Source organism: Muntiacus reevesi, chromosome 2, assembly GCF_963930625.1.
Source record: "Muntiacus reevesi chromosome 2, mMunRee1.1, whole genome shotgun sequence".
Lineage (NCBI taxonomy): Eukaryota > Metazoa > Chordata > Mammalia > Artiodactyla > Cervidae > Muntiacus > Muntiacus reevesi.
The window spans coordinates 146,496,017-146,515,881 of record NC_089250.1 but is presented as its reverse complement, the minus strand read 5'-3'; the positions used below and the strand labels follow the sequence as shown (position 1 = coordinate 146,515,881).

General features: G+C 45.6%; 1 protein-coding gene across 2 annotated transcripts in view; it reads right to left on the bottom strand.

The window, feature by feature from the left end:
- PDCD11 (programmed cell death 11) overlaps positions 1-19,865 on the bottom strand; it is a 43,109-nt gene that overhangs the window by 9,145 nt on the left and 14,099 nt on the right. For both annotated transcript variants that reach the window (XM_065923253.1, XM_065923254.1), the window contains exons 12-25: positions 19,363-19,509; positions 17,414-17,665; positions 16,743-16,877; positions 16,054-16,248; positions 14,946-15,116; positions 13,944-14,163; positions 13,003-13,152; positions 12,466-12,581; positions 10,239-10,780; positions 9,229-9,291; positions 3,215-3,323; positions 1,542-1,631; positions 1,259-1,364; positions 661-838 (exon numbers count right to left, since the gene is read on the bottom strand). In XM_065923253.1, the coding sequence (XP_065779325.1) occupies positions 661-838; positions 1,259-1,364; positions 1,542-1,631; positions 3,215-3,323; positions 9,229-9,291; positions 10,239-10,780; positions 12,466-12,581; positions 13,003-13,152; positions 13,944-14,163; positions 14,946-15,116; positions 16,054-16,248; positions 16,743-16,877; positions 17,414-17,665; positions 19,363-19,509 (2,474 nt within the window). The remainder of the gene's footprint in view (positions 1-660; positions 839-1,258; positions 1,365-1,541; positions 1,632-3,214; positions 3,324-9,228; positions 9,292-10,238; positions 10,781-12,465; positions 12,582-13,002; positions 13,153-13,943; positions 14,164-14,945; positions 15,117-16,053; positions 16,249-16,742; positions 16,878-17,413; positions 17,666-19,362; positions 19,510-19,865) is intronic.

Genomic DNA, 19,865 nt, shown 5'->3' with positions numbered 1-19,865 from the left:
GGGAAGTAAAATCCCACATGCCACACAGAGCAGTCAGAATAAAAATACCCAGTGTTGACAGAGGTGTGAAAAATGAACAGACACATTAATAGTTAACAGAGATAAAATTTAGCACAGTCCTTTCGGAAGACACTTTGGCAAGATGTATAACATCATTTAACCCATCAATTTTACTTTTAGAAATTTATTTCACAGACATACTTGCACTAGTATCCAAACGTGCAAATATACTCACTTCAACATTACTGTCCATAAACAGAATTATTTACATAAACTGTGATTTAAAAAAAAAACACATAATGCAACTCAAAAAAAATGATAAAAGTAAGGTAAAAGAACAAGGAAGTTTTCGAAATACTAGCATAGGAAAGAAAAAGTGCATGAGTCACTGCTATGAAGAAAAAGCAAGTTGCAGAACAGTATAGAAAATTAAATTCTACTATCACATAAGGGAAAATTATAACTACCTATATTAAGGTCTTGAAAGAAATCGAAGCAAAAGTGATGGAGAAACAGGAGCAACAGCAATGTTCAGTTTCCATTTTATATACTATTTTTTTTCTGGTACAAAACCACACACCTATAATTTAAAAAACCAAAACCCAAAAAATCCCCACCAATCCCACAGATAACAGAAAAAAGGAAAAGAATTCAGCCTACCTGACAATCTGCTGTGGGGCGAAGTCTTCCAGGTGCGTTTCTGAGTAGGAGTCACTCACATGAAACATACTGACTCTTCCAAGCCTCCCAAAGGGGAAGGAGACAGTCAGCCCCTCCTTGGGAGTCACCTTCACCACACGGCCCATGGCCACTTCCCCCTTCTTGAGCTTGTGAGGACCTGGCAGGAGAATGAACCAGATTCAGGGAAGAAGAAATGAGCCAAGAAAGAAGCTGAGACAGTAGCCAACCAGAGGCTGGGGGGAGGTGGAGGTGTCTGGACTCAGGGTGTCTAGACTGCGTGGGCCAGAATGATCACACAGACCCAGACCACTGTGCCATGTGGTCAAGGATGCCAAGGCCGAGTGCTGGACAACCCTTTCTGAGAGACCTAAGAAAAACAACTGTAGGGAAAGGTGTCTCAGGCACGGCCACAGAGCAAAGCCCCAAGAGAAAAGCTGTCCCAAGGACAGCCCCTGCACTAGACTTTCTGAGGATGCCGACAGCCATGGCATCCTTCAACCTGAGCGATGACTAAGACCTCCTCCCAACCCTTTCCACCCCCTCCCTTCCTTGACCAGGTCCCGTTTCATCACCACACCTATGAGTGAAAGAGACAAGAAGGCCTTGGAGGAATCTGCTGGGCCAACTACGGTGGCCTTCAGGGCCTGGCCAATCCGGAACTTCTTATCTGGGTGTTTCAGAACCTAGAAGGGCAAAAAATTTCCTTTGATGTTTGAAGAAAGGCCTGTCATTATCTAAAACCACAGTACAGTATGTATCCCCCTCGGATGGTTCCCTGTCCCCACTGTGAGCACACACCAAGGATTAAGTTGAGCTCAGGGAGCCGGGGTCTCCTCTCCAGGCATCTCAGGCACACTGACCTTGAAGCTAAGAGAAGTGAGCAGCAAGGGAATTCTCCCTCGGACGTCTGGAGCAATCTCTACCTCGAGCCATTTCTTAACCATGTTGTACTAGGAGAGAAAAAAAACAAGAGGAGAAATGGAATGGGGCAGATACAAGCATCTTTTCTTTTCCTTTCACTAAAATAGACACTCCTAAAATCACACAGCTGAAAGGGCCCTAATCCTACTTTTTCCCAAGTAACAGGAACTTACCCCCATGGCCCAATGCCCCTGACCACCCTCCACTTCTCACAGGCTTTACTCAGTCTAGCTCAGAGCCTCCACCAGCCCAGCAGAACACACATCCTTCCTGGTGCCTCAGCTGATCAGGAGGCAGAAAAGGCCTCAGAGACAATGTCCTCAAGCAGTAGCACCAATCCTGCTGACCTCATCGCCTCCTCCAAGCTCAGTTGTACACAGTGAGTTAACAGCCTTCAGCGACTAACATCTCATTTCTAAATCAGTTTAGATTTTTCTATTGACACAGTGCTCTGCCCTAAATATACACCCCAATTTTCAAGTCAACTCAGTAAAACATTTATCAAGTAGCCACTACACACGGCATGATAGTGATAACAGCCAGGCCCTGCCTTCAAAGAGATTACAGTCTGCAAAAAGTAAGTTGAATGAGTATGTAAATAACTAGAGCAGAAAGCAACACACAGGAATATAATATGCTACAGACTCTATAGGAGAACTAGTAAGACGGGAAGGTTATCTGTGCTAGACCCTGAATTATAGGCAATGGGAACAGATAGTACCCCATTGTAGAAATAAAGAAGGGAAAAAAGGGAGGCTTTCAGCATGACCAGTACCCCAGATTCACAAGGTCAGATTATAAAGAGTCCTTTTTGGCCACACCGTGTGACTTATGGATCTTAGCTCCTGACCAGGGATCAAACCCATAGCCCTGGCAGTGGAATGGGAATTCCCTCTGAAGAACCTTAATATTACTCTAAGGCATCTTGGGTTTATGAATGTCTATAGACAAAAAGTAACTAAAGGTATCAAGCATCATGGACATAATTAGACAGATGCTCATGCAAGAAGACTCTGACAACACGACACACACAGAAGAGGAGTTATCCCTCAAGGTCAAGCCCAGACAGACCCTGACCGTCTCTCTGATGTATTCCAACCAGTACAGTTCTCACTGATCTCTTCCCTTTACTCAACTACTATTCCACTTAGGGTTTGAACACATAATCTGACACCCAATTTACGTATTGTTTTACACTATTCCTGAACTTTATGAAAGGCAAAAATCTAAAATCCAATACTTTATTTTAAATAAAATTTTTTATTTCTTGTATGTTCTGATAAACTTTGTGGACACTGAAATGTGACTTTTATGTTATTTAAAATAAAGTACTGGATTCAAATTCTTGCTCTATGATGTATTTTCCTGTCTATTTTGTATAAAAAACCTACAAACACGTAGAACGGTGAGTTGCTTGCTGTTTGGAAGCCGTAAATTTAGCTCCTTGACTAGACCAGATGTTTTCTAAGAGCAGAGGGGTTCTACTATCTCCCACAAATCAGCAAGGCAGCAAGCACAGAATCAAAGCCGAGTGCAAATGGTCATTGTCAGTTCCTCACCCCTTTCTTCTATAAGAAAGATAGCATTGCATTGCAGGGCATGCACTTCTCACCTTCTTCAAGAAGCAAGTCACAGTCTGACCAGCCTGATACTGTTTAATCTTCTCCAAGGGGCTTACAGAGTGAGTGTTGAGAGCAGTATGGCCATCCTCCTTCAGCTCACTGTTTGCAGAAAGGCAATGGAAAGAGTAAACAAACCTCTATAAGCTTCTAGCTTGAGACCATCTCCCCCAACTGGCCTTGGATTAATTTTATTGGACTCCCCCAACACATACACACCAACCAGGCACCCCCCCAATTTCTGTTCATTAGGGGAATGAATGTTCATAATACCTGCATGAAAGTTAATCCTTTCCAACTCACTCACCTAGGTGTGAACAAACTACAAAGTAGGTAGCCAACAATAATCTTCATAAGTGTAGAAAATGAAATCGCTTTACTTCTTTCAATGCTTGAGCTACTGCTTTACTGTTTGCAGAACTGCTTTCACAAATGAATGTGACACTTTCATGTGTGATTCAAACAGGAAAGATACTATTAAACTCATTTTATGCTACAGACCCAGGAACTCAAGTCAGAGCTTCTGATTCAAAAATTCAGGGCTCTGTCCCATGCTACCTTGGTATTATCACTTTCTTGATTATCTTTGTCTATGCAGAAAAGCAACAAGGTAACGTGGTCCGAAAATTATCAGTCTACAAATCACTTCAAAGGAAGCACAGAATTCCCACCATTCCAACCCAGCCCAGCTTACCTATCCAAATTTCTAAAACAAAATAGAACTCGTCAATAAAATGGTACAAGTAACACTGGTATAAATGTAACATAACAGCCAAGTACTGGAGAATATAAAAACCACAGGCAACTCATATACAAGTAAAGCTGAAATACAGATATCCTATGAACTTTAAGAACATGTAAAATAAGCCAGTCACAGAAGGACTATGCATGACTCCACTTATGAGGCATCTAAAGACATCAAACTCAAACTCAAAGAAACAGAAAGTAGAATGATGGTTGCAAGAGGCTGGGAGGTGAGCAGGAAATGAATGGGTATAGAGTTTCAGTTACGCAAGATGAAAAGGTTTAGAAATCTGTTTACAACAATGTGCATATAGCTAACAATATGGTAAGAGCGTAAATTTACATTGTGTTTTCACCACAATAAAAAAAATTTTGAAAAAAGATTCAAATACAGATAAATACAAAGAAAAGCCCATATGAAGACACTGGGAGGAGAGAGGCATCTGCAACCTGAGACAGGTCTCAGAAGCACAAACCCTGCTGATACCTTTGTCTCAGACCAAAAGTCTCCAAAATCATGAGAAAATAGATGTCTGCTGTTTAAGCTAAAAAAAAAAAAAAAAGTAAAACACAAACACACATTACAAGTATGTGTTATCTTTTTTCTTTTTCCCAAATTATTTTAATTTACTTTTCTCTCTCAAATAAAAAGCAGCCATAACTACATTAATGCCAAGAGAAAACTCAGCGACTAACAGGAATTCCAAAGACACACGTAAAGACTCCTGAACGGTCTGCTCTCCTAACTGCAGCCCCTCCAAAGGAGTAATTAATTGATCAGGAAACATCTCATCTAGTTTGAGAGACCCTCACCTACCCTGAACTCTGTTCCAAGATACAGGACATTCTTTTTGTGCAGGAGATCTCCATATCCAAGCGGGAATGAAAATATGGTGGCATTTTGTCAAGTAAGTCAACACCACTGATTAAACAAATGTTTTTCCTCCTGACTTCGATACGTAATTTTAAACAAAAGCATTTGAGAAAAACAGCAGTTATACCACTATATAGTATATATATATAGTATATATTTATACTATGCTTCTCAGAGGCATTGATTAAAATAAAATAATTAACAATACAACACAGGTGCACGGAGAAGGTGCAAGATGTGCTAGAGTTTTACCTGTCCATCTGTCTGTTATTCTAACTCTCCATCCCACATTTCCTCAATGGAATGCACTCATTTCCCGGCGTGACCCACACTGCCACAGCGTTGTCAGCATCTGGTACTCAAGGTTCCAGAAGTATTTTCCTATCTCAGACACAAGCCTTCTCAGAACTACTCCATTTCTGTTCTGATCCCTTTGGGATGCTGATCAAACCTTAACCTCAGAAAGCTGTTTAAGTGGTCCTGTCCTTCCATGACATCCTAGGCACATAAGACTTACAGCCTAGATGGATGGGGACCTGACTCTCCAGAAGCACTGGCAATAATGTGGGTCTAGCTTCACTCACAGATGGCCTATTCAGTTCCAAGAGGCTGGGTTGTTTTTTTTTAATGTGGGAAGGAGAAGCAGATAGGCCCACAGATCAACATGCTTAAGATTCTCTGAAAGAATGACCCCAGACAAATTGGATCCACCACTACACGGAACTACTAGTTCTACCAGTCTACTACTAGTTCTACTAAGTTCACTCAGAATCCCTTGTGAACATCCCTTTGCATAATCCACTAGAGTATGACCTAAATTTTCAGTCACCAAGCAGTAGTCCACACTCAAAGAACAAGTATGCTTGGCTACACGGTGTATGTTTAGGGAATTACTGAGTTCTAGAATACTAGGTGCAAATAGATTCAAGGGATTAGATTTGATAGACAGAGTGCCTGAAGAACTATGGACAGAGGTTCGTGACATTGTACAGGAGGCAGTGATCAAGACCATCCCCAAGAAAAGGAAATGCAAAAAGGCAAATACGTTGTCTGAGGCAGCCTTACAAATAGCAGTGAAAAGAACAGAAGTGAAAGGCAAAGGAGAAAAAATACACCCATCTGAATGCAGAGTTCCAAACAGCAAGGAGAGATAAAGCCTTCCTCAGTGACCAATGCAAAGAAATAGAGGAAAACAATAGAATGGGAAAGACTAGAGATCTCTTCTAGGAAATGGCAACCCACTCCAGTACTCTTGCCTGGAGAATCCCATGGATGGAGAAGCCTGGTAGGCTACAGTCCATGGGGTCGCCAAGAGTTGGACACGACTGAGCGACTTCACTTTCCTTTTAGAGATCTCTTCAAGAATATTAGAGATACCAAGGAAATATTTCATGCAAAGATGGGCACAATAAAGGACAGAAATGGTATGGGCCTAACGGAAGCAGAAGATATTAAGAGGTGGCAAGAATACACAGAAGAACTATAAAAGATCTTCATGACCCAGATAACCATGATGGTATGATCACTCACCTAGAGCCAGACATCCTGGAATGCAAAGTCAAGTGGGCCTTAGGAAGCATTACTATGAACAAAGCTAGTGGAGGTGATGGAATTCCAGTTGAGCTATCTCAAATCCTAAAAGATGATACTGTGAAAGTGCTGCACTCAATATGCCAGCAAATTTGGAAAACTCAGCAGTGTCCACAGGACTGGAAAAGGACAGTTTTCATTCCAGTCCCAAAGAAAGGCAATGCCCAAGAATGCTCAAACTACCACATGCTAGCAAAGTAATGCTCAAAATTCTCCAAGCCAGGCTTCAACAGTACGTGAACCATGAACTTCCAGATGTTCAAGCTGGTTTTAGAGAAAGGAGAGGAACCAGAGATCAAATTGCCAACATCTGTTGGATCACTGAAAAAGCAAGAGAGTTCCAGAAAAACATCTACTTCTGCTTTATTGACTATGCCAAAGCCTTTGACTGTGTGGATCAAAACAAACTGTGGAAAATTCTTAAAAGAGATGGGAATACCAGACCACTTTATCTGCCTCCTGAGAAATCTGTATGAAAGTCAAGAAGCAACAGTTAGAACTGGACATGGCAACTGACTGGTTCCAAATCAGGAAAGGAGTACGTCAAGGCTGTATACTGTCACCTTACTTGTTTAACTTATATGCAGAGTACATCATGAGAAATGCTGGACTGGATGAAGCACAAGCTGGAATCAAGCTTGCCAGGAGAAATATCAATAATCTCAGATATGCAGATGACCACCCTTATGGCAGAAAGCGAAGAAGTAGTAAAGAGCCTCTTGAAAGTGAGAGTGAAAAAGTTGGCTTAAAACTCAACATTCAGAAAACTAAGATCATGGCATCCGGTCCCATCGGTTCAGTTCAGTTCAGTTCAGTCGCTCAGTCGCGTCCGACTCTTCGAGACCCCATGAATTGCAGCATGCTAGGCCTCCCTGTCCATCACAAAGTCCCGGAGTTTACTCAAACTCATGCCCATCGAGGCAGTGATGCCATCCAGTCATCTCATCCTCTGTCATCCCCTTCTCCTCCTGCCCCCAATCCCTCCCAGCATCAGGGTCTTTTCCAGTGAGTCAACTCTTTACATGAGGTGGCCAAAGTATTGGAGTTTCAGCTTCAACATCAGTCCTTCAATGAACACCCAGGACTTATATCCTTCAGGATAGACTGGTTGGATCTCCCTGCAGTCCAAGGGACTCTCAAGAGTTTTCTCCAACACCACAGTTCAAAAGCATCAATTTTTCAGCACTCAGCTTTCTTCACAGTCCAACTCTCACATCCATACATGACCACTGGAAAAACCACAGCCTTGACCAGACGAACCTTTGTTGGCAAAGTAAGGTCTCTGCTTTTTAGTATGCTATCTAGGTTGGTCATAACTTTCCTTCCAAGGAGTAAGCGTCTTTTAATTTCATGACTGCAATCACCATCTGAAGTGATTTTGGAGCCCATAAAAATAAAGTCTGACACTGTTTCCACTGTCTCCCCACCTATTTCCCATGAGGTGATGGGACCAGATGCCATGATCTTAGTTTTCTGAATGTTAAGCTTTAAGCCAACTTTTTCACTCTGTTCTTTTACTTTCATCAAGAGGCTTTTTAGTTCCTCTTCACTTTCTGCCATAAGGATGGTGTCCTCTGCTTATCTGAGGTTATTGATATTTCTCCCGGCAATCTTAATTCCAGCTTGCGCTTCTTCCAGTCCAGCGTTTCTCATGATGTACTCTGCATATAAGCTAAATAAGCAGGGTGACAATATACAGCCTTGACGTACTCCTTTTCCTATTTGGAACCAGTCTGTTGTTCCATGTCCAGTTCTAATTGTTGCTTCCTGACCTGCATACAGGTTTCTCAAGAGGCAGGTCAGGTGGTATGGTATTCCCATCTCCTTCAGAATTTTCCAGTTTATTGTGATCCACACAGTCGGTCCCATCACTCCATGGCAAAAAGAAGGGAAACAGTGACAGACTTTATTTTTGGGGGCTCCAAAATCACTGCAGATGGTGACTGCAACCATGAAATTAAAAGACACTTGGCTCCTTGGAAGAAAAGCTATGACCAACCTAGACAGCATATCAAAAAGCAGAGACATTACTTTGTCAACAAAGGTCTGTCTAATCAAGGCTCTGGTTTTTCCAGGAGTCATGTATGGATGTGAGAGTCAGACTATAAAGAAAGCTGAACACTGAAGAACTGACGCCTTTGAACTATGGTGTTAGAAGATTCCTGAGAGTCCCTTGGACTGCAAGGAGATCAAACCAGTCCATCTTAAAGGAAATCAGTCCTGAATATTCATTGGAAGGATTGATGCTGAAGCTGAAATTCCAATACTTTGGCCACCTGATGTGAAGAACTGACTCCTTTGAAAAGACCCTGATGCTGGGAATGATTGAAGGCTGGAGAAGAAGGGGACAACAGAGGATGAAATGATTGGATAGCATCACCAACGCAATGAACATGAGTTTTTGAGTAAGCTCTGGGAGTTGGTGATGGACAGTGAAGCCTGGCGTGCTGCAGTTCATGGGGTCACAAAGAGTTGGACACGACTGAGCAACTGAACTGAACTGAGAATACTAGGTTGAGAGAAAAATGTTTCTTTTTGTCACACATCAACAAATAGAACTGCAATCAGCCTTTAAATTGATACTTAAACTCTGAATACAGTTTCACATTGATTTTCATATAATCTCTCTAATTCAGCTGTACTAAAAAACCAGACAAATATCCCTCCTGAAGTAAAAAAGACAACCTGGACAGAGAGAGGCAAAATAAGTCACAACACTGGCTGAATTAAGACTAAGAATTCAGGTTCCTGACTCTAAAGCCCATGTTCTTTCTACGGGACCACTGGAGCTCCCCTTACCTTGGCCGAACACTCAGCTCTGGGATGGTTCGAATAAATCTGGGATGACTTATTGGGAGAAACCTGGAAAAGAAATAAAGTCAGATTAATTCTCTTTTTCTCTGTCACTATAATCTGGAGATCAGAATTTCTAACTTCCCACTCAATCAAGCTTAAAAAACCAACCATTCCACTGCCACACCACCCACTGGTAATGTCAGGCCTGAGGGTTTCCATTCTCAGTGTCTGAGTAAACATTCAGAAATTAGCTCATCTGATCTTTTGGGATTATCATATTAAACCCTGAAATGAATTTCCCTTCCAGACAATATACTCCAACTCTTTCATTCTAAAAAGAAGGAAACTGAGGTCTAGAGAGAATAAATGACCTACTGAAGTTCCCACAGGTGCTGAAATTAATATGCAAATTATTGGCTAGACTTAGAACTTTTCTTCTTTTGGTTTTCTCATAGCAAGGACTTCTGCATCAATAACATACTGTGACTCGAATTAAAGTAGATGAATACAATTAAGGTATGTACTGGAGAGTGGATTATAGTAACTGCTGATACATACTGAGCAATAACTATGTGTCAGACAACCCAGCAGGAACATTCCACACTAGGTGTTCTTTTTCCAATGACTGCGATGGCCCTAGTAGTGATGTCACTACTATTACTCTCACTTTATAAATTAGGAAAATAAAACTGAGAGCTAAGGAACTGTTTAACTCATGGTCATGTAATTTTAAGTGGCAAATCTGGAATTCAACCCAGATCTGACTTTAAATGAATGCTCTTACCACTACATTATACACCATTAAAAAAAATAAAGAGAGACAAAGGGACTCTCTGGTGAATATTTTGGTTAACTAAAAGAAAATCTGACATATGCACAATTTTTGGAACCTGCCCCAGTTTCCATCTCTTCTCTCACAATTATGACAAGCTCTCCTCAAAGCCAGACCCTCTGCATAAATAAAAACAAAGTTGAAAAAAAAAAAGCCAGCCCCTTGCCCGAAGCTTTCATACTTGAAGGTCTTCATGTCTCTCCCACCAATCACTCGGGCAGTGACTTTCTTCCCAACTTTCAGCTTGGCAGTAGGAGATGAGCCCACTGGAACATCATCTAGAATGTGGGAGGCATGGATGCAGCCAATGATGCCATCTTCCAGGGTCACAACCACATGTGTAGGCTTAATGGACTTGACAGTCCCCGTGACCATGTCCCCAATGGACAGGGTGTGCTTCTTTACAGTCCCTACGACCAGAGCTGGATCCACTTCCTCATCCTCGTCGACTGTCTCTGAGTCCTTCCGGGTCTGTCTCATGGTCCTCTTAGCAGCTGGCCCCTCAACGGCTAAAAGGAGACCGGTCACTCCTGGTTCTGTGGTCTGGAGGGTTAGGGAGACGCCTTGCCCCACCTGCAATTTCTCTGAGTCAAAGCGGAAGGTGTCGTTCAGGTGAGAGGTCAGGGAGAAAGCTGCAAGGTGGCCAGTCTCTACCAAGGAGGCGACGGCAAAGGACTCCTCCAAGTGCTGCACAATGGCCTTGAGGTCACTGCCTTTCTTCAGCTGGAAAACAGAAAACCAACATCCCTGCTTCTTACAGAGCACAAGGACTCGTTCCTCACCCACTGGGCAGGGTGTAACTGAGGAAGCCCTCTGAGTCCTGGGACCCAAGGCTCACGTGAACTGGAACAAATTAGCCTCCACTCCCTGGACCCATTTCCCCTCCTCTATTCTGAGGCTGTCAACATGATCACACTCAAGGAACTATGTCAGGATTGCCTGGAGTTAGCTTCTGTTTTGAACTCAGATTCCCAGTCCTATCCTACAACTGGCAAAAGCAGAACTTTACAGGTGACTCTGATGTACAGCCAGGTGAACGCTAACAGTTCTCCAGCTTTAACACAACACTGTGGTTCCTGCTCTCCTAGTCCTGCAGCTCTCCAGCCAATGTTTTCACTCAGCCAACAAGAGAGTCGCTACCGACAGCTTACTATATACGAGGATGTAGCCTATCCTTCCCCATCATCCAACTTGTGCTCATGCCTTTACACGAGCGCCAGCTTCACTCAGATGATAAAATGGAACAGGGGCCTACTAGAAAGCTCGTATGCATGCATACTAAGTTGTTTCAGTCATGTCCGATTCTTTGCGACCCTATGACAGTAGCCCACCAGGCTCCTTCCTCTGTCCATGGGGATGCTCCAGGCAAGAATACTGAGGAGGGTTGCTGTGCCCTCCTCCAGGGGATCTTCCTGACCCAAGGATCGAACCTGCGCCTCTTATGTCTCCTGCGTTGGCAGGGAGGGTCTCTACCACTAGTGCCACCTGGGAAGCCCTGTTAGAAAGCTTAGTGAGGGGTTAATACTGTTTGCGATTTCTCTTTGTGTCTCAAAGTCTCAAAATTAGAAGCAACTAGAGGTTAAGGATTACATCTATATAATCCTCGGTAGCATACCCTGTGCAATGAGGAGCTTAATAAGTACTTCAGAAAATGATGAAATATATGTGCCATCTGAAGAGAAAATACCATTCATTTTGAGAGCTTTCTTGAAGCTATTATTTGCCCACACAAAGTGGACAGAGCGGGTGCAAATGAATAGCCTGGAGTCAGACTACTCCACTACCGTGGAGTAAGACCCACAGTAGTTCTGTTTGGTTCATATGATGTTTAAGAAAGAGTTTCTAACATTTCCCACACCTATTTAAAAAAAAAAAAAATTAAATTTTGCCTTTTCTTAAAATTCAATGCCTAAGCAACACTAACCCAGATGCTCTCACGTGGCAACAAGCAGACAGAGGTCTCCACTCCTTGGCGTGGACTCCTCAATCCGTCAGAGTCCTACAGTTACCACCCTTGCCTGCTGCTCTCCTCTACGACACCAGCTTGGCCCTAATCAGGGTGACCATGTGATTCATCCTCCTGAACTAAAGCGAAAGTCACTGCTACTAACGAGCACACCAGGGCAATTCCCAGGCTGTCCCATGGTCGTGACCTGATGATGTCACTGCCAGGGCCTGGGTTCAATTCCTGGTCAGGGAGCCAAGATCCTGCAAGCCACGCAGCTTGGTCAAAAAACCAAAAAAAAAAAAAAAAACAAGCACACCAGAACGACAGGTACACCTGGGAATGACCCAAACAAATTCGGGCACGGTTACCCTGTCTACAAGCATCTGCAGAGCACGTGGGATTGAAGGGGTGCTAGTGCCTCTGAAATCATGGGAATGAAGTCCACAATCAACAAGCTTACCTTTTTAGCTTTTCTGTTCACCAAGTCGTGGCAGAGGGAAACATGTACTTCCAACTTCAGCATATCAACGTTTAAGATTACAGCCTTCTTTTTCTGCCCAGGTTCCAGCTCCTGCCCTGCAGTGCAGAACCACACACAATGGGATCACCCTCCTGGAGCGGGGGCGGGGGGAAGACAACAGCATCTCCCCAACTGCCCTGCAGCCCTTAGGCACAAAACAGAAGAGGACCTATGTCCTGGGTCTATACGGGTTAGGGAAGCCTGGGGTTGAGTTCCCATAACTCAGGTGTGTCAATTTATACAACCTGATAAATAAAAATCTAGATTCACCCAAATACAACAAAAAAAGGACTCATACCTAAACCTTCTTTAGTATTGCTGCTGTCTTCATTTGCATTTACACAAGATAAGCATGCCAAAAACTTCTACTGAATCAGCTCATCTAGCCTATATATTTGGAAATTCTGTACCCAGCAGAGGAAGCAATGGGCAAACAGTTCCCCTACCAACCGAGACAGGTGAGAGAGATGTACTCACCTGCCCGATGATACTTGCTGGCTCTCAGGACCAGGCCGGGCACGGGGCCCTCACTGAACAGCACAGAGCCGTCTTCCAACACCTCCTGCACCTCGAGGTCAAGGGCCATTCCAGGGGTCATTTCAGCTAAAGTCTGGATCAACACAGAGTCTGACAAAAAGCCAAAGGAAACAGGGATTAATAAGATGAACACTCACCATTCTTTTTCCTTTGGAAATATGCTGCCATATGGAGGACATTTCCAATGCTCTGCATTGGAAACACTGTGAAGATAAAACCACTCTTGGTAAAAATGTCTGATATCCATGAACACTCCCATCACAGGCAGAGAGACCTATGCCCCCTGCTAATCTCTCCTGGCCACAATTCATGGAAATAGCCAATGAATGTCAGGAACACATGCTTTGTTTTGGCTTTGGAATTTTCATTCTTTCTGTTTGGAAGCTACCCTTTCAAGCTTCTTATTCCCAAATCCCATCAGGGTTCCGACAATTCTACACAATGTTCAACACTTAGGAAGATCAGACTAATAACCCCCACGAAGTCCTCCTGGTTCCATTTTATCACTCACCACATGTGATGAAAAAAGGAACAGAAAGTGAAGGGGTGAATGGATTCACACAAATGCAAACCTGTGGCCACAGAACTCAGGGGAATCTGGATTCTGGACTGGGAGGGAGCATAGCAACTCCTGGGATAACAGCGATGATCTTTTATCAGAATCTGGGTGGCAGTCAAATGGGGGTGTTCACTTTATAAACATTTACTGAGCAGTAACCTAACAGATTTGTGCATTTTTCAGAGGTCCTACTCAGTTTTTAAAAGTTTAACCTTGTTTTTTTAAATATCGGGGGAGCCAAACAACTCATCGGAACAGAGAGGCCTAATGGAGGCTCCACATGCTCCAGCCTGGCCCTCACTGTCTGCCCTACTGCCCCCACCTCGGTTGCTCATGAGGCTCCGGACGCCCTGCCGCTCCTCCAGGCACTGGCTCAGGAGGAGGAGGCTGGCTGTGGCCAGGTCCCCCAGGGTACAGTCCGACAGCCGCAGTGACAGCAACATCCGCTGCTTCTCCTCGTCCACGTTGGTCACTTTCGCGACCACCGTCTGCCCCTCGACAAAGTGGTCACTTGTGGAGGTCACAAACTTGTCACTCAAGAACTAAAGGGAAGAAGCACAAATGAACAAAGGAAAGGAAGCCTCTATTAGAACACAACCCTTGAAACACCCAGAAAGAAGTATGTGAAGCAGTAGGTATACCCCAAGAAAGTACCTCCAGTTCTGAGTACAGCTCTATTCCCTTCCATAAAAACACAGGAGGCGCCCCTGGCTGCCAACCCAGCCTTCTAAGGCCACCCAGCTAAGAAGGCCCAGAGCAACTCTCTGCCCCTCACTATGCATGCTTCTGGGGCCCTCCCCTCTGCTCCCATCTTTAAGATTGTTTTGGCAGGAGATGCAAATGAGACCTGCCCAGGTAAGACATGAGGTAAACACACTGAGGGAAGGGAAGAGAGATTTATGAATTGTCTATGACAGGAATGAGCGATGCGCCCTTTGTTCTCCATTATCTTACACGGGCTTTGATAAGACTCCCTTGCCCTCTGGGTCTCAGTGTATGTAGTAGGCCTAAGTGATCCTATGGGATCTCTAGGATCCTCTCCAGTTGTAAAAGCTGGCCATCCAATGACCTTCCCAATGCTAGACCATGAAGTGGAAAAGCTACCCCTTCCTCCAGGACACAGCCCTGAGCCAGGATACACAATGGGCAAGAGGAGTGTGCAGATGGAATACCAGCTCCGCTCCTCCTCAGCCAGCGCCTTTATGTGAAGCCCCTGCGAGTGTTTCAAGAGAATATAGAGTATCCTGCTCTTCCCCACCAACCGTCCGGGTCTGTGATCCTGTTGTCTCCCCTCAAAGGCCCTTGTGCAGGAAGCTGAACTTACAGCTTTGGGGGCCAGTCCACTAAGACCTGAGGGGAACTGGACGAACACACCGTAGTCCTTGATGTTCTTCACAAAACCAATGAGCAGCATTCCGGGATGGATTTCTGAGAAGCTCTTGGGATTCTGGCCACCTTCTACTGCAGAGACCAAGGCTGGCTTCCTGCAAAGCAGCTAGTGGACTTCATCAAGGAATGTTCCAAAAAGGGTAGATGCACTGTCCACCTCTCCCGTCTCCTTTCCCCACTCTCTCTACCACAGTGATTCTCTGAGTGTGCAGACCAGCAGCCACCGCATCGCCTGGAACCTTACGCACCATCCCAGACCGGCTGAATCAGACGGGGTGGGGGCAATGAGGACAGCAGGCTCTGTTGAACCAAAATCCTCCAGGTGACTCTGATACACACTGAAGTCTGGGAATCACTGCTTCATCCCTTTTCTTATCAACTTACCTCCAGATTACCAGAAGGGACCGGAAGGGAATGGCTCATCTCCGGTGGCCTGGCAACTGGATCAGCCATGACACCACCCTCCTCCCTCCATCTTATACCAACCAACCCTATTGCACCTCCTCTGTCCATCTTCATTCTGAGGAGATTTCATTTTACATTCTGTGAGAAAGAAGGCAGGGTCTTCCTTCTAAGCTGCCACACTAAGACCAAAAGGAATATTCTGAGACCCGTATCTCAGTAGGGGAGAGGGAGAGGGAAGGAAAGAGGACAGCAGGTACTGACTAACTGCTCCCACTCGGGGACAAGCACTAAGTGCCCTGAGAAGGCTGGGTGTGCCACTGGGGGTGTCCCGCCGGGCCCAGTATGCCACGCGGCCCCCTCCCCAACACCCTGGACTCCCACTCTGCGCTGACCACTAGCATCTGCAAGCAGCACCTCGTCTTGCTCTAATTACCACCAGGGAAACAGAGGCAAAGTGCAGGCTTGCCCACTGCTGTGGTTCAATGGATGGGTGTACCTGTGAAGGCAGAACCCACTTCTTTCCCATGAGTTTCCAACTAAGAGCAGAACCTGACCCGGAGGTCCCCTGTGCCCCTCCCCAGAGGCGCAGCGCTCCCCCACCTCCACTTCCGTCACCCCTACAGCCCAGTAAAGGATACAATCCGCTCCTCACTCGCGCTCAGACACAGGACCCGGTGCAGGGTGTCGCCTGTCTGGAGCCAGTGATACAACAGTGGGCCGTTGGTGACATGGTCCGATAGATGAGCCGTGGGGAGGAAGCCAGGGATGTTGTAGGGCAGGACAGCCACCTTCAGCCCATCTTTGGTCTTCTCTAAAACCTTCACATCCACCAACTACTCAGGGAGGAGAAAGACAAAAATACAGCACTTGTCTTGGGAAGAGAGTAGCCTGTGTGGGTCAGGCGGAGATCAGAGGCATCAAATTCCAGCACCAGGGATGACTGAGAGGTCGGGATCAGAGAAGCAGCTTTCTCCCACTCCTACCCCATGCTCCCAAAGACCCGGCAGGCACACACATCACACACACAGCAGGACCCATCTGCTGCTCAGGTCGCTCCTCTCCCAAGTCCCTCCGTCCCAAGGGAAAGACAGCCTTGCACGCTGGCCCAGAGCCCACAGAGGAAGAGGACAGCAGCATGCCGAGACCAAGCCAAGCTGCAGCAGCATTATCCTTTCCTAAACAGCATCCCTGTGCTCTGACACACGGCCCCAGAATTGTAACTAGCTCCTTTGAGCTCCCCCCTCCAAGGGTGCCAGGACCCCAGTGTCAGTGGCACCCTGCTCTCTGCTTCTGTATCTAAAATAATTTGTCTGGAGAAGTCAGGTACCTGCCCAGCACTAACGGCTTTCTTTTTCTTCTGACTCTGTCCTTCACACTCTTGCTTGGGATCCCTCGACAGCCTGAAGGACAAGAGCATCCTCTCCTTGGACGGCTCACAGTTCAGCACCGCAACCTTCACCACCTGGTGAGAAACCACACCTGCTTGGCCCTGGAGAGAGGTACCCCCCACCAGTGCCGCACAGGCCTTGGGAGAGCCCCCAAGACTCTGGATCAGATCAGAAGGCAGTGAAAACAAGCGTACTGAGAGTTACACAGAATCCCCATGAATCAGCCTTCTGGGTGAGAAACAGACATGAATGAATTTTGGGGTATAATCCCAAGTTTTAAAAAACTTTTCCTAGATAGCAGCACACTCACTAGATTTAGGACAGTGCCCCCTTGTGGTGACAGTGGCCTCAGAACAACTGCTGATAGGAGTGACTCGGGTGTATTGTGGTGAAGACCAACACCTTCCAGGTTGACGGCCTAAGGTCCATTAAGTTTACCAGTAAGCCCTTGTGAGGGTTTCTCTCTGTTCCACTCCATCTCCACTTAGCTGGCTCAGGCCCACTACCCTCATGCTCTCTTCCAGATCCCTTAAAAAGCAGCCCTCCTACTCCTTCAAATCTGTGTTCCCAGGGTCATCGAGGAGAGGAGCCTGTCCAGGGGAAGGGTTACCTGGCCCATGTAAAAGACACTCTCTGGGTCAGGGATGTACTCGGCACTGAGCTCGTGCCTGGGCACCAGTCCCTGCACGTCATTGTAGAACTTCACGATGCAGCCGTAGTCCTTGACCCGGAGGATAAAGCCGTGCGTCTGCAGACCAGGCTTGGCATCATCATAGCAGGTAATGGCAGGAAGTTTGGACTCAACCAAGGTATTCTTCAGGGTCATCATGAGCTTCTTGGCTTTAGGGTCACAAAGCAAAACCTAGGGACAGGATACTGGCTGTCACCAAGTCATCCGTTATTGAGGGAGCCACTGCAAGAGGGAGTCTCTGCCACCCCCTGAGCCCGAGGGCCATGTGCTGTGCTGTGCTTAGTCGCTCAGTCATGTCTGACTCTTTGCAACCCCATGGACTGTAGCCCACCAGGCTCCTCCATCCATGGGGATTCTCAGGCAAGAATACAGGAATGGATTGCCATGCTCTTCTCCAGGGATCTTCTCAACCCAAGGATCAAACCCAGGCTTCCTGCATTGCAGGAAGATTCTTATTCTTTACCATCTGAGCTCCCAGGGAAGCCTAAGAATACTGGAGTGGGTGGCCTATCCCATCTCTAGGGGAACTTCCTGACTCAGGAATTGAACCGGGGTCTCCTGTATTGCAGGTAGATTCTTTACCAGCCAAGCTATCTGGGAAGCCCTGACCTGGGCCATGATCAGTCCCTAAAAACCTGCTCTCTCTCTCTCTCTGAGAAAAATCTTAACTGTATATCCTCCCTGCTTCCTGCTGGATAATAATCCAGCGAGCGTTCATCTCTATTTCAAATGTATCTCCTCCTGTAAGTGACCCCCTGGGCCTAGAGCAACGCTCATCATGCCATCACACTTCCAGGGAGGCCTGTGTCAGTTACTCCTACTTGGCCTCCGCTCCCTCTCTCTCCTGGAGCGCTGCATCTTGTCTAACAGAATGAATGACGGAATCTGTTCAACCCCTCAGTCCTCAGTACTGCTGTGTGTTCACCCCACCTCAATACAGCTGTGTACTAGCTATAAACTATGACTGAGAGACCCAACCACCTCTTATTCCTCAAAAGGTCATCTCCTTGAAGGCAGAGAAATTCCTTTAACTTCCTAATCCCATTACTGTAAAATTTTGTACCAATGGCTAACCAATATCTTTGCTGACTCAATAACGAAATTACATGAAAATAGGAAAACCTAACACTTGACTGTGCATACACCAGGCCCTAAGCACTGTGCATTATCATGTGTACTCTTTACAACTCTGTGCAATTTCTCTCAGGTCTATGTTGTAAAACACTCAAGTTTGGACAGCTTTGTTTGGGCTACTTCTGTACCTGACACACCCCCTGATCTTCCTAAACCTTCCAAATCCTACTGATCCCTTCCAGCTCAAGCCCCGCCTCTGTCAGAGATCTAGAAGACATTATTATCATCTAGAGCTCAACTTGAAAAGTGGTTCTGCCATTTATTAGCCATATGACTCTGGGCAAGACACTTGGCATTCCTAGCCTTTCATTTAAGAGGAGGAAAACAGCACTTCCTTCTTATGGCCATTTTAAGGATGAAATGAAATGTTATGATGTGCCGAGCTCAGCAACTGGCACAGAATACATGTTACATGGTAGCTGTTATTGATCATCACTGATTCTCAATGATTCTTGCTGCCCCAGCCTACCCTCATCTCCCTGTTCTGAGATATGGCCACAGCATACAGCCTGCATCAAGCCACATGGCCTGCACTCTTCAGGAATGAATATTTTAACTCTCAATTATACCATACAATTATCAAAGGCAGGGACCCATTTTTCTCTTCCCAGTGCCAGGCACAGCACTGCAGACATTATGTGGTCACTTTGTGGAAAAAGGCAGAAACTCCACCTGCGAAGCACTGCTCTCTTCCTATCTGGCCAACCCCACCAGCAACGCTTCGGGAGGCTCACCCGGCACTTGACCTCATCCCCAACGTGGTATTTCTTCTCCGGATTCTTCATAAGGATGTCGGCCAGGTGCATGGTAGGTACCAGGCCCCTGATCTGCCTGCCCATCTTCACCACCATTCCGTGTGGCTTTATGGTCAACACTTTGCCCTAAGAATCCAAGGAAAAGATGCCATGATGCCTCAAGAATGTTTTTCCTACACTTCTTATAACAAAGCATCTCACACCTGTCTTTCAAAGTTTAGCTTCCTAGGCTAACTACCTGTTGTTCCAGATTTCATAGGGGAAAAGCACATGCCCCACACTGGGCTGGATGCAGTAGGGTTTATTTATGAGAACTTTCACAGTTTTTTGTGTGAGCATCTTTCTGTCTGTCTTACCAGTTCCATCTCCAATGGAGAGGACTATGTCTGCTAAGGAATGAACTCTACGTATAAAGAGGAGCTGCTCCACTGGGGTTAAGTGGCTATAGACAGGAGAGGCAACTGGAACTGACTCCTTACTAA